Source organism: Mirounga angustirostris, unplaced genomic scaffold (assembly GCF_029215605.1).
Source record: "Mirounga angustirostris isolate CCGP_5_RB_7025 unplaced genomic scaffold, mMirAng1.0.hap1 SCAF_16, whole genome shotgun sequence".
Lineage (NCBI taxonomy): Eukaryota > Metazoa > Chordata > Mammalia > Carnivora > Phocidae > Mirounga > Mirounga angustirostris.
Window position 1 is genome coordinate 18,674,472 of NW_026991724.1, and position 13,740 is coordinate 18,688,211.

At 44.5% G+C, this 13,740-nt stretch overlaps 1 protein-coding gene across 7 annotated transcripts in view; it reads right to left on the bottom strand.

Annotated features, from left to right (window-relative positions):
* PHAF1 (phagosome assembly factor 1) overlaps nt 1-12,494 on the bottom strand; it is a 31,409-nt gene extending 18,915 nt beyond the window's left edge. For 2 of the 7 annotated variants that reach the window (XM_064580831.1, XM_064580832.1), the window contains exons 1-2: nt 10,805-11,802; nt 4,679-4,761 (exon numbers count right to left, since the gene is read on the bottom strand). In XM_064580831.1, the coding sequence (XP_064436901.1) occupies nt 4,679-4,761; nt 10,805-10,868 (147 nt within the window). In that variant the 5' untranslated portion in view covers nt 10,869-11,802. Of the gene's footprint in view, nt 1-4,678; nt 4,762-10,804; nt 11,803-12,487 lie in introns of those variants that run through there. The other 5 variants (XM_064580830.1, XM_064580829.1, XM_064580828.1 and 2 more) reach the window with 5 other exon arrangements.
* Nucleotides 12,495-13,740: the final 1,246 nt, after the last annotated feature.

The window sequence follows — 13,740 nt, forward strand, 5'->3', positions numbered from 1 at the left end:
CTCTAGGACCCAAATTTGTCAGGTAATGTTCAATGCATGACAGCTGAACCTATGTCCATTCACTTCCAGGCTGTTTGTGCCATCCACAGGAAATCTATTGTATACTTTGACTGCTTTAAGCCATGTTCCAGGACAAAGAAATACCTTGTACTGTTTATATATGAGATGACACTCTTACTCCTTCCTTTCCTCTCCCCACCATCCCATATCACATGTGCTTCTTTCTGAAAAGCCTAAATCTAAGATCTAAGGAGTCATATTTCTACATTTGCCTCTTCTGAGTCTGGGGGGAGGGGAGTAGCAGCACAAAGCAGTGGACAGAGCCAAGCCTTGAGTACTGGTGAGCTGGTGACCTTAAGTGACTCTCAAAACTTCTATGAGCTCTAGTTTCTTCATGGGAATATCATCATCCCTTCCCTCCAGGGTTGTTGTGGGAACAGAGATAGATCTAGATAGCAGGAGAAAGGGCACCAAGCACAGCACTTAGCATACAGCACTCTTTCATCATGTCTGTATCACTAGCCTGCTTCTGCTCTAATGCAATCAATTCAAGGACTTGCTTGACATCTGAAGCCATTTCATAGCCCTGAACCAAGCTGCCCAACAGAAAAACAAAAACAAAAACAAACCCAACATCCAAAACCCTGTCCCTCCTTTAAACTGGCACATAGCTCTCAAAAGAGTTTAGAAGTTTCTTTATAGAGCCACCCAAGGTAGGCACAGTGAATGACAGAAGTGTGGCTGTCAGAGATAGAGGTGTAGGCTGGAAGGCCAGGTGCCACTGGTGTGGGCCTCCCTGGAAAAATTCTCTCCAGGGGTGCCTGGGTGGCTCACTCGGTTAAGCATCTGCCTTCGGCTCAGGTTATGATCCTAGGGTCCTGGGACAGAGCCCCACATCAGGCTCCCTGTTCAGTGGACAGCCTGCTTCTCCTTCTCCCTCTGCCACTCCCCCTGCTTGTGCTCTCTTGCTCTTTCTGTCAAATAAATAAAATCAAAAAGAAAGAAAGAAAGAAAGAAAAGAAAGAAAGAAAGAAAGAAAGAAAGAAAAGAAAAGAAAGAAAAGAAAGAAAGAAAGAGAAAGAAAGAAAGAGAAAAAGAAAGAAAGAAAGAAAGAAAGAAAGAAAGAAAGAAAGAAAGAAAAGAAAAGGAAACAAAGAAAAGAAAAGAAAAGAAAAGAAAAGAAAAGAAAAGAAAGAAAAGAAAAATTCTCTCCAAAGAGCCTTCTGGGATTAGCTCGGACTGTCTGTTCCCTTCTACGCCAATAATTTTCACAAGGTAGCAGGCCCAGGTGGCACCATCATGCCTGGCAAACACTAGAAGAAGGAATGCTGTAATTTTCTAGTAGGCCTGTATGAATGTCTAAAACCATTAGGCCTCAAGCAAGATAATACAACAATGAACCCTGACGTTAGGTCACTGATTCTCACCCCAGAACACATTTCTGAGAGGGCTATTACATGGCAGTAAGCAGGATGAAGCAACATTTTAGCATCCTTCAAGATCTTTGCTTGGAGGAGGAATGATGGGAGGATCTGAATTTTCTTACACTCTTCCAAGATCTGATCATTTTTCTCCTGACATGGGTTACAATTCAGGACATAACTAGATAATTTTCAAAAGCAAGCAAATCCTCACAACCATCATTTTATTAGTATTTTATATCTCCAGAACCAAAGGATATCTGTACTATGTTATGTTTAAGCAGGCCCTTTCAGTGACCCAGAACTATACAGTCCTCCATATGAAACAGTTAGTAAAGCTGTTCGCTCTTAGTTAGCACTTTTCCCTCTAAGAAAGATGGGACCTACTTGATATACACATTTAACTTCCAAAGTGTGATATGCTAGAGACAAGAAGATATTTCTGAAACATTTAATGGGGCCAAACTATTCTTCACACTTGATGGGAGCAAGGAGACAGATGGTAAAGGAAGGGAAGGAGGGCAGAGGAGGACAGGACCCAATTTAAGAAGCATTACATCAGAATTCTGAGAGACCACCTCCTCTTGATCCTCATCAAAAGGTTATTCTATTCTAGGGCACCTGGCTGGCTCAGTCAGAGGAGCATGTGACTGTTGATTTTGGGGTTGTGGGTTTGAGCCCCACACTGGGTGTAGAGATTACTTAAAATAAATAAATAAAATTAAAAAAAAAAGATTTTTCTATTACAAGGAAACTATATCCACATTACAGAAGGAGAACCAGACTGGTTGCATGTAGATACATGCAGCATTATATGATAGGGGTTAATTCCTTGCACAACTGACCAAAAGTTGCATGGCTAAGAAATAGGAAGAGCAAGGATCCGAACCAAGGTTTGGACTCAAAAACCCATGTTTTCCAACTGATTCCAGTTGCTTAGAAGATATCAGGGGAAATGAGCTTAATGCTAAAACTACTATGTGTACCTAAAGATTGCAACAACAGACAACAAAAGTAGTGAAATAAGAAATAAACTTCATTCTTAAAAACCGGTTAAGCCTATTTTCAAATGTATCTAATTTTGGGGTGCCCAAATCTGATTTAACTGAATATGCAGGAGCTATAAGCTCAAGAAGCAAGCCCATTATCCCTGTTTGGATGGTTGCTAATCGTCATGAGTAATTCCCTTATGGTTTAACACTGAAAGTCAGAGTAGGTTAGGGATCATCCGAGTACGACAAAGAGGAAAAGTCACCATCCGTCACTTTATAAATGAGAAAACACTTTGACACTGTGGCTCAAGGAATCCCCTGGCCCACTCTTAGAAGTCCCTTTTTGTGTGGTAGGCACCACAAGAATATCTAAGCACTTGCAGAGATGATGCATTCCCTGTCTCAGGAAGACCCTTCACATAGGGTCTCTCTCACTGGGCTGGAAGGGGAGTATTGTACTGCAGAGTTTAATGTCTGGACATACATGAGAGGCTCAACCCTGGCACTAGGCCAAACTAGAAAGCCTCACAGAAATCTCACTCACCTCTAATCCACAACATTTTTTTTTTAAGATTTTATTTATTTATTTGACAGAGACACACACAGCAAGAGAGGGAACACAAGCAGGGGGAGGGGGAGAGGGAGAAGCAGGCCCCCCGCCGAGCAGGGAGCCCGATGCGGGGCTCGATCCCAGGACCCTGGGATCATGACCTGAGCCGAAGGCAGACGCTTAACGACTGAGCCACCCAGGCGCCCCTAATCTACAACATTCTTCATGTCAAAAATAAACTGTCGGGCGCCTGGGTGGCTCAGTTGGTTGAGCGACTGCCTTCAGCTCAGGTCATGATCCTGGAGTCCCAGGATCGAGTCCCGCATCGGGCTCCCTGCTCGGCAGGGAGTCTGCTTCTCCCTCTGACCCTCCCCCCTCTCATGTGCTCTCTGTCTCTCTCATTCTCTCTGTCTCAAATAAATAAATAAAATCTTTAAAAAAAAAAAATAAATAAACTGTCATTTGCTTTAGGATCTGAAACTAATTGGAACAAAGGGAACTAAAATCATCAAAACAGTACGTAGAAAGTCTCAGAAAAGTGAGTGAGGACATGCAGTAGCATGTATAGGCTCAAAACTATTTACTCCCTGGGGTGCCTGGGTAGCTCAGTGGGTTAAGCGTCTGCCTTCAGCTCAGGCCATGATCCCAGGGTCCTGGGATCGAGCCCCGCATCGGGCTCCCTCCTCAGTGGGGAGCCTGCTTCTCCCTCTGCCACTCCCCCTGCTTGTGCTCTGTCGAATAAATAAAATATAAAAAAACCAAACAGCCAAAACCAAAACAAAACAATACAGAATCTATTTATTCCCTGAGGTTTGTGACACATAGGGCACCATAAAGGCTGCTCCACACAGCAACACATGGTCTGTGTCGTAGAAGAATCACAGGTTTCAGAGAGTTCAGTAGAAGGTAGGTTGCATTTTTAGAGAGATAAAGAATCCTATTTCTAAAAGCCCATAAAAAATAGTCTCTAACTTTACATATAAAACCAAACACAAAAAATCTTGATGTTCAGAAAGTACTCTGGTGTAACATATATATTCTTTCTGGAAATGGGAAAGGTCTTTGTAGATACATGCAACATTATATGATAGGGGTTAATTCCTGGCACAACTGACCAACATTTAATAGAGACCACGACAAATCAGACCAAAAAAAAAAAAAAAAGAGCAAAATATGAACTATGTCCATTAATTTGGAGCCAATTATTTTGACGTATGATCTCATGTATCAGATCATTCTCATTAAAGTAGTGAGCTATACCTGCTTCTTTTCAAGTCTGGAGTGCTCTGCTGGCTAGAAATTTGCACGGCAACAACTCTGAACACAAACCAATCAACAAAGCAGAAAAGACTATTTTAAATGAAAAAGTGCAAGGCAAGCACCCTAGAAGACAAGATAGTCCCTAGACTATCAGTAGATAGTAGATAGTAGATATCTACTATCAGTCCCCCAAGACTACCAGTAGATAAGTCAAACACATCAAAAAACAAGTTCAGTTATTAGTGCTCTTCCAAACCTGGCAGCACTAGATTATCAAGACGAAGTTTCAGAATCAAAGAAAATGTACTTGGTGACTGACCAGTGCTAGAGATTCTCCCATTCAAACACAATGACCAAGCAATCCCTGCCAGTGTGTCTCTCCCAGAGCATCAACCTCTGGATGTGACTCAACGATGAGGAATGCTATTTCAGTAAACAAAGCAGCTACCACTCACCTGTTCACTGTAGAGAACCTGGACATTTTTGATGATGCGACAGTGCTTCTGAAGAATGGCTACTGCCTGAGCCAGAGGCATTCCTGAAATAAAGCAAGGACACCTGTGTGGTTACTTGGGCTATCCATTTCCTGACATCTATCTTCATACTAGGCATTAGACCGTGCAGTAAAGCCTGGGGTGGGAGGCGGGGGCCACTAAGGTCTATAAACATATAAGTAAATAAAAATTCAGTAGCAGCAAGAGCTAGAATAAAGTTAGCAGCAAGCACTAAGGGAACAACTGGATTGTATAAGGGGAGGGAGTGAATATATAAAAGAGATTCCTGGGAATGAGAACTACTGTCCTGATCCCAAGCAGGAAAAGGGCTCAGAGAAGGCAAAGTCAGCATGAACCAAAGAACAGTGAGAAAAGCACTGACTGCATGACTGGATCTGGAGACCAGGTTCTGGTTCTCACTCTGCCATGAATTACGTATTACCTAGGGCAGGTTCCTTCCTCTCTTTCTTTCTGGCATGTCTCCTCATCTTTCAAATGAGAGTCTGCAGGAGCACATGACTTGTAAGGGCTCATTTAAAAAGTCAAAAATCACACATCTGGGCACCTGGGTGGTTCAGCTGGTTAAGCGACTGCTTTCGGCTCAGTTCATGATCCTGGAGTCCCAGGATCGAGTCCCGCATCAGGCTCCCTGCTCGGTAGGGAGTCTGCTTTTCTCTCTGGTCCTCCCCCCTCTCATGCTCTTTCATTCTCTCTCTCTCAAATAAATAAAAATAAAATCTAAAAAAAAATCACACATCTACCAGAACCAACTTACTTTACTAAGAATTTCACTGGATCCTTACTTACCAAACCACAAATCCTCTAAGTCTTAATACTTGATCTTTGAACTCATGGCCCATTATAAACAAATTTATATATGTCCCCAATTTAAGAAATCCAAATCCCAACAATATCTCTAAGATCCCAGGGACTACCAAAAAGTATGTTTTCAGAGTCCATTATATTTCAAACAAGAAGAAACTCACAGAGAGACAATCCAAAACAAAGTCCCAGACAAAATCCCAAATCAAAGACTCACAGCTTTATGACTCCAAGGGCAATGTTGTATTATTCACCACTCTCTGGATCCCCAGCACCCAGTACAGGGTTGACCACATAGTGGCTGTTGAATATTTATTCAGCCAAGCTGATGGGTAATGGAGTAGGTAGTAAGAGAAAGGGAGAAGGAGGGACCACCATATGACCTCAAGTAAGCACAGTGGCTCACATTCAAGATCACTTTACCTCTGATTCTAGGAGAGATGTGCAGAAAAGAGTTTACACACAAATAACAGAAGGTTATAAAAACACATGGTCTATCTACATTTAAACAATGATCTAACCTTGCCTTCATTTGATGGTCCATTCTACAGTTTGAAGAAAGTTGGAGGAAACCAGACCTTAACACAAGGCACTTTCCCGCCTTCTATAACATAGGGCCTGGTACATAGTAAGGCTTAATAAATGTTTGTTGAGAATATGAACAAATTGGACGCATCACTCAGCTTTGCCATTCCTGAAATGGAGGAGCATCTGTGCTGTCTCTCCCCAAAACAATGGGCAAACATCCATGTGTTAGGTGCTGAGAAACAGAAGGCCACATGGCTTCTCTGACCCACATGGCATAAATCAGTTTCTCAAGGAAGGATTCTTCTCCACTTAACCACATCAAATCCCTGGCCTTGGAATCTTCGGGTCCTCAGGTCCTGAGTCACCTGGGGAGGAACCCACCTGGAGGAGACAAAGCAGCTACAACGATCAGTTGTCACACAGCTGCTGATAAAGGCAGGCTACAAAAGTCCTCTAAAGGGAACCAACCATATGTATGGCAAAGAAACTAGAGCACTGTCCCAGTTCTAACAGAGCTACCTAGCCCCAAAAAGGGTACAGACTGTATGTCAGCCTTCTAAACTGTACACATCTTATGTCTTATAGATCTCATCATTTATCTGCTTATAACCCTCCAAGAGTTTCCCATTACAGGGCAATAAATCTCAAAACAACAAGCCATCACCTAAAGTCCCTGAATATTCTGGATCTTGTCTACCTCCATCTTTCTTTCCACTGCTCATCATGCCTCCCTTTGTTCCCAGCACATGTCAAACTCCTTCCTCCTTTAGGCCTCTGTGCTAGCTCAGACTCTGCTGGAATGTTCCTCCCATAGTTGGTTTCTTCTCATTCTTCAGGTCTTACTCACATCTCACTTCCCCAACTGCCTTATCTAATAAAGCCTCCCATCCAGTTTACTTATCTGTTAGTCTCCTCTAAACCTCGAGGACAGAAACATTATCTGTCTTACTGCTGCATCCCCAGCACCCAATCACTGTGCCTGGCACAATAGTAGGTGGTCCTATGTATCTGTTGGGCTCTGATGGAGTGAAACAAAGCAATTATGGGACACGTAAATCCTGTACCATAGACCCCGGTGACCACACTCTCACTCTGAGCACTCTCATCCTGTCTCTACTAACATCACTCTTTCCTGCTGTTCCTCTAACTTGCCAGGTCTCTATGATGGGCAACATTTCCTTCTGCCCATTCCTCATTCACTCATCCAACCAACCACCTAGTTTCTCACATCTCAATCTCTTTTCTGTATAAACCTAAAGGCAAATAAAAAGTTGACAGATTGTAACAGTGACTTTTTCATCTTCTTTTCAATCTGAGTTCTCTTTTGTATTTTGGGTCTCAATACCTCTAACATCTACCCAGTCACCTCTAGATTCCTTCTCCACCTCCCCAAATCTAGTCTCTAACTTTCTTCCTAAACCCATGTCCACAACACACTTCACTAATCTTCACTTCACCCTCTTTTCCATTGGACCCCAAACTCCTTAGTAGTGTCCCAGGCAGTTACCACCAAAGAGTATTGGGAATTTGGAGAACCCATTTTCTTCTTCCATTAGTATATCACGCTCTAATTAGAATACCAAACTGCTTATAGTTCCCTACACACACAATCTTTCCCATTGTTTTGTTTTGTTTTGAATTTGACTGGAAGATTTGTATCTATAGAGACACTGTAGAAGAGAAATCTGGCAGATTTCTGATAGGGCTTTCCTGGTGCTCACTGGCTCCAGGAATGGTACTGACTACTGCAGGTAGATAGAAAGCCCTCCCTGAGTCTCGAGTCTTTTCTCCCCTCCAAAGCACCCTATACAGCCTCTACCTCATTTTAATATAATGAACTATTTCTATAACCCTTCCCTCACACTAAACTCTTCAGGGTATATGACCATTTCTTATTCAATTTTTGATGTTTGTTTTTTTCTAGATTTTATTTATTTGACATAGAGATATAGCGAGAGAGGGCACACAAGCAGGGGGAGTGGGAGAGGGAGAAGCAGGCTTCCCGCGGAGCAGGGAGCCCAATGTGGGGTTCGATCCCAGGGTCCTGGGACCATGACCCGAGCCGAAGGCAGATGCCTAACGACTGAGCCACCCAGGGGCCCCCAATTTTTGATGTTTGTAAGCAGAGTCCACAAAGGTTTATACGCTGCCTTAAACGGAGTGAGGCTTCAGTTTATAACAATTCAGATACATGCCTCCACACCAATACATTCTCCAAGCCTTACTGAAAACATTTCAAGTTTGTACTGCCTTTATTCCACCACTAGTCAAGCCATCAGTGGGATTCTCAGAGATTCCTCTTTGCCTAGGTTTTCCTGTCAGTGTTGTTGGCATTTCCCTCATCTCCCAACATGACACAAAGGTCAGGAAGGAAGCCAAGAAGCTGGATGCAGCTCCCCACTGTGATGCCAGGCAGATGATGGCAAGGGCTAGATGCATCTGCATTTGCAGATTCCAGAAAGAACAGAGACAAAGCTGAGCCAATCCTCAGAAGGGCAGAGCAGTGGGAAGCAGGAATTCCCTGTTCAGGTACCTACTTTTATCATCTCTACCTTTCTGAGCCTGCTCCTCATGTGGCAAATGGAGATTACCTTACAGGGTTGTGGTGACTTTAGTTAAGCACTGCCTAGTTCTCTAGCCTAGGAATGTAATTCTAAAGCATAGATCCACTTCTTAGATCTATCCCTACCTATCAGCCCCAATTTCAGCTTACATGTGTTGAGGGTTGGGGAGAAGACTGAGAGAGAAGAAAAAAATCTTTTTCTTTCTTTTTTTTTAAAAGGCTTAAGGAAATTAAAATAACTGTCATCTTTCAGGCAGACACGCTTTAAAACCGCAGATTTTTTTTTTTTTTTAAAGATTTTAAGTAATCTCTACACCCAAAGTGGAGCTTGAACCTACAACCCTGAGATCAAGAGTCACATGCTTTACCAACAGAACCAGGCTGATTTTTAAGACCCACCAGAGAATCATCAAGGCCAAGCCACCTCTATGAGGCTTCCCTCAAAGTTCAATTCTGGGCCACTGTAGAGAAATGCCCTTTTCACTGTTGTTGCCATTTAGATATTTAGACAGTTTGAAAGAACTACCCAAACCCTTGATTCCTGGAAACTGGCAAAGTTAGGAATGGGGGTTAAGGTATCTAAACAACAGGTGACAGAAGAAGCCTTGCTCTTCCACCCAGCTTTTTTGGGAAATCCTGGTCTCAACTGACATTCTTTTTATTTTTATTTTTAAGTAAACTCTACCCCCAGTGTGGGGCTGGAACTCCCAACTCCCGAGATCAAGAGTTGCATGCTCTACCGACTAAGCCAGCCACCCACCCCTCAAATGACATTCTAATCACTACTTTTGGCCAAGAGACTGTACCACCGAGATTCACAAACTACATGCATGCACCATCAAGCAGTTTGAAGTTATGGTTGTGGTTCTCTCTCTGCCCTGTGAAGTACTGGTATGAGAAGCTGTGTGTAGGGGAGGTTCTTTCTTCAATAGAAGGCAAACAGCATCAGCATATGAATGGGTCTGAAGGCAAATGTATTACTGGCCTCCCAATCAAGCTCTTGGTGCTTCACAAGAGGCCAAAGTGTTTCATACCAGCTAAAATTTTGGGAAGAACTCTGCAGGAGTGGTGTAAGTTATGAGAGAAACTGGCTAAGACCTCTCTATAAAACTGGCTCCTATAACCCAGAGGCTTGTAGTTCAGTTAGTTCATGGAGACACTAAGCACCAGCAGGGTCCTACCAGCATCTATTGTGCAGTTTCTCATCTAGCCTGTCTCCACTGACAAGAGTCTTCCAGATTCAAGGATGAGTTAATAGCCCAAAGGAGCAGGTCACTCAGTCCAGTAGCCCAAATTAGTGGGACAAAAGCTGAAGTCTGCACAAAGAGCACCAACATCTGCTCCACACCCCCTTTTCCTAGTGCTGGGTAAGTGTAAACATACACTGGAGTCACTGAATGCACATACTTGTATATATAAAGGTAGTGACGTTGGGAATAGTTAATACTGGGCCAAAACCCCCAAAATGGCCAAACTGCATTTTATACAAACTAAATGTTACTCTCCCTGAACTCTTATTTCATTAAACCTTCAACTCTCTCTGCTAAGGTCTGGGTTTAGGATTACACCACACATCGACCACACTGAAAAGGAGAAGGAAACAAGTAACAAGTTCCTTTAATACACAAACTCTTCTTACCTCCCTTGACTAGATCCCTAACATGTGATTATGGGATCTGACCCTAGCTTTCCCCTACGGACAAGGCAACCTACAGCCCAGAAAAGCAAAAAGAGACGTACTACTGTGGCGTTTAAGGGTGTCAGTCACTTCTTAGCTATTACGTCTGTAAAATGGAAATAGAAAAAACAACAGTACGGACCCTCAAACCCCAAGGAGGCATACTTGAGATAATTACGCAAAGAAGCAAGGTCTAGCCTTGAGTAAGTGTTTGGGGCGTGTCAGCCATTGTTGTTATTATTACTACTGTACCACTGCCCCAGAAGGAGCCCTGCTGAGGCGTGAGGCGAGGGCGTCAAGGTCAGGACCAGCGACAGACTAGCGAGTCTGGCCGGTAGGAACGGGTAACTTAGTGCCTGGAGCCCAAAGAGCCGAGAGGACGGAAGAGGCGAGGACCCGCGGGCGCAGGGGAATAAGGGGCAGAGACCAGAGGCAGGAAAGGCCTGGAGGTAAGTAAGAAGCAGGGTAAGGTTCTGCGGTAGGATCCCACACTCACCCAGGGTGAATTCCCATTGCTCGTTCCCCAAAGAGCGTTCCGGCACCACCTCCAGATCCAGCATTGGTTCAGCTCGCCGGGCCGGGGCGGCCTCCCTGCAGCAACGCAGACGGGACCGAAGCTGGGGAAACAAAGCAGCGACTGACCTGCCGTCCCCGCTGGCCCGGCTCTCCACCTACTCCTCGGCCGCCGGCGGCACCAGCCCAAAAACACACCTCAGGTCAGCAGAGCTCAGCTCAGCTCACCTCACCGGCAAAACCCTCGGCGGCAGGGGCAGCGGCGGCAGCCGGAGCGTCTGCAGCAAAATTGGCGTGCGGGGTCGTAAAGCGTGGCGGGGGCGGGGCGAAGGCGGGATATCAATCGCAGGTTGGGGGGGGAAGGAGCCCAAAGAGGAGTCGCGCACGCGCAAAATGGTGTGAAAGTCGAGGCGAAGGCTGAGGGAAATCAGACTGTACCGCTGGGAAGGGTGGGCGCTGGTGGAGCGGGACCTCCGTACTCCATGAATCACCACATTTGCACACCCCACTGCACACGTTTCACATCTCTACACAAGGATGTGCACACCACGCAACACACAAATGTGACGTGTTCTACAAATCCGTCTGCCCTCTACACGTACGTACGCCCCCTCACATTCACTGGGTGCAAAAGGCGAGTTCCGAGGGTGCAACGTCTGAGGCCCAGCGGGGAGGGAGTACACCGACGTTCAAGTGAGTGCGGAATGTGCTCGAGTGTTTGCGTAGGGACAGTGGGGAGTTGGGTGAGAGGAATAGGTAGAATGGGGAGTAGCTAGGACAGACCTCAGCTGACCTAGTCAAGATGTGTACAGCCCCCTGGGGCCGGGATCCAGAGGTCGTTGGCAGCAGCTCAGCCTCTGGTGAGTCAGCTTTGCTCCCAACACTGTGTGGTCTTGACCAAACGTCTGGTGCCCTTTGTGCCTCATTCTCATTATCTACAGGTCGGAAGAGGGGCTTTTCTAGCCTCTTCTGCCTGAGCTTTTGGCCCATGGCATGGGGCACTCAAAAACTAAAAGGGAATCAGACCTCTTTTAGAGCTAAGCCTTCATGGAAGCGGACTCTTGATTCTCACAACCACCCTGAGATGTCAGATTCTACCTCACTTTACGAGTGAAGAAAACGAGGCCCAGAGATGTAAATGGCCTGTGGTCCTCAGTGGTAGAATCCAAGTTCTTTCCATTACATTCCCCTCCGAGGAAGGATTTTAGCAGGGGAGAGAATGACATGCTAAATTTTCGAACTGGTTTGGTAGGAATGTAACTTGGGAGGTTCCATCAAAACTTGAAGTCACTGCCACTGGCATTAAAACAACACGGAGAAGGATGTCCATTGCCACATCATATGCCAAACAATAGAACTGAGTCATTGAGATGTCCACCGGTAGGGAAGTGGCTGACTAAACTGTGATATATGTAATAGAATACGTTTAAAAAGCAAAGTATATCCCTGTATGCTGATGTGGAAGGAGTGCTAATAGAAAAAAGCCAGGTGTAAACTGTATAGTAGTATGTGAAACAGAAATAAAAGAAACATTGTCCATACCAAAAGAACCTTTCTGGAAAGATAAACCAAAAAATATCAATAATACCTAATACAGGGAGTGGGGATAAGGTGGATATTTACTTCTTACTATGCATGGCAAGCATTAAAGATGTGGATAGATTACCTTAGGGTGCCTGGGTGGCTCAGTTGGTTAAGCGACTGCCTTCAGCTCAGGTCATGATCCTGGAGTCCCGGGATCGAGTCCCGCATCGGGCTCCCTACTCGGCAGGGAGTCTGCTTCTCCCTCTGACCCTCCCCCCTCTCCTGTGCTCTCTCTCATTCTCTCTCTCTCAAATAAATAAATAAAATCTTTAAAAAAAAAAAGATGTGGATAGATTACCTTATATGTGGATGGGATCAGTTTAGGATAGGTCAGTTGGGCCGCTGGCCTAAATAGCATGGGAGTAGACCTGGAAAGAAATCTAACATTGATGAGGAATAATCTTAGTTGATCTAAAATGTTTGAATTGAACTCAAATCCAACCAGACTAGGACTGGTTCTTATATTCAAAAAACACTTGGAGGGACTTATTTCTGGTGAACAAAGAGGTTGGGGCAGGTCACGTGGGGGTGTGGGAGAGGAAAGACAACAGAGAAAGCCACACTGGATAACAACATGAAAAGGATTTTTAGTTTGGAAAATCCAAGTAACAGGAAGAACAAGGGTGGGAAAGCCCCTAAGAAATTCCCGGTGGGGGGGGGTGGCACCTGGGTGGCTCAGTTGGTTGAGCAGCCAACTCTTGATTTCGGCTCAGGTCGTATACTGGGGTCATGAGATTGAGCCTTGCCTATCTCTGCTTGAGAATCTCTCCCTCTCCCTCTGTCTCTCCATGAGCTTTTTCTCCCTCTCTAAAATTAAATAAGATCTTAAAAAAAAAAAAAAAAAGGAAACTTTAGAATGGAAGCAGGAGACCAGCAGGGGGAGCTCAGACATCCTACTCCTGGTGGTGGATTGCATACCCAACAGGACCAGATGTGCCTTGTAAATCCATATTAGAATAGGATTATTAGGATAGGATAGTGCTATTTTACTGACCAGCCAGGTGGAAGAAAGGTTTCCTCCTCTGTGGGCAACAGCCCAGCCAAAGCCACTATACTTTGAGCTCCCATTTTACTCCAATTGACTTTTTGTTTATAATAGCCTTCCCAACTTCCCCTTTCCTATATAAGAGCTGTCCTCTCCTTTATTCTGGGGGTTTACTTATGGCTTTCCTGTATCTTGTTTGTTCTGGATTAAAATTCTCTATTCCTAAACAAGCCCATTTTTGCTGGTAAAATAACTCGCAGACTTATTTTGAAGGTTAACATTGGTTAAACACGTTGACTGGAAGTTTGAATCCTAATTCTGCCATATAATGATTTTGTGCCTTGGGCAAG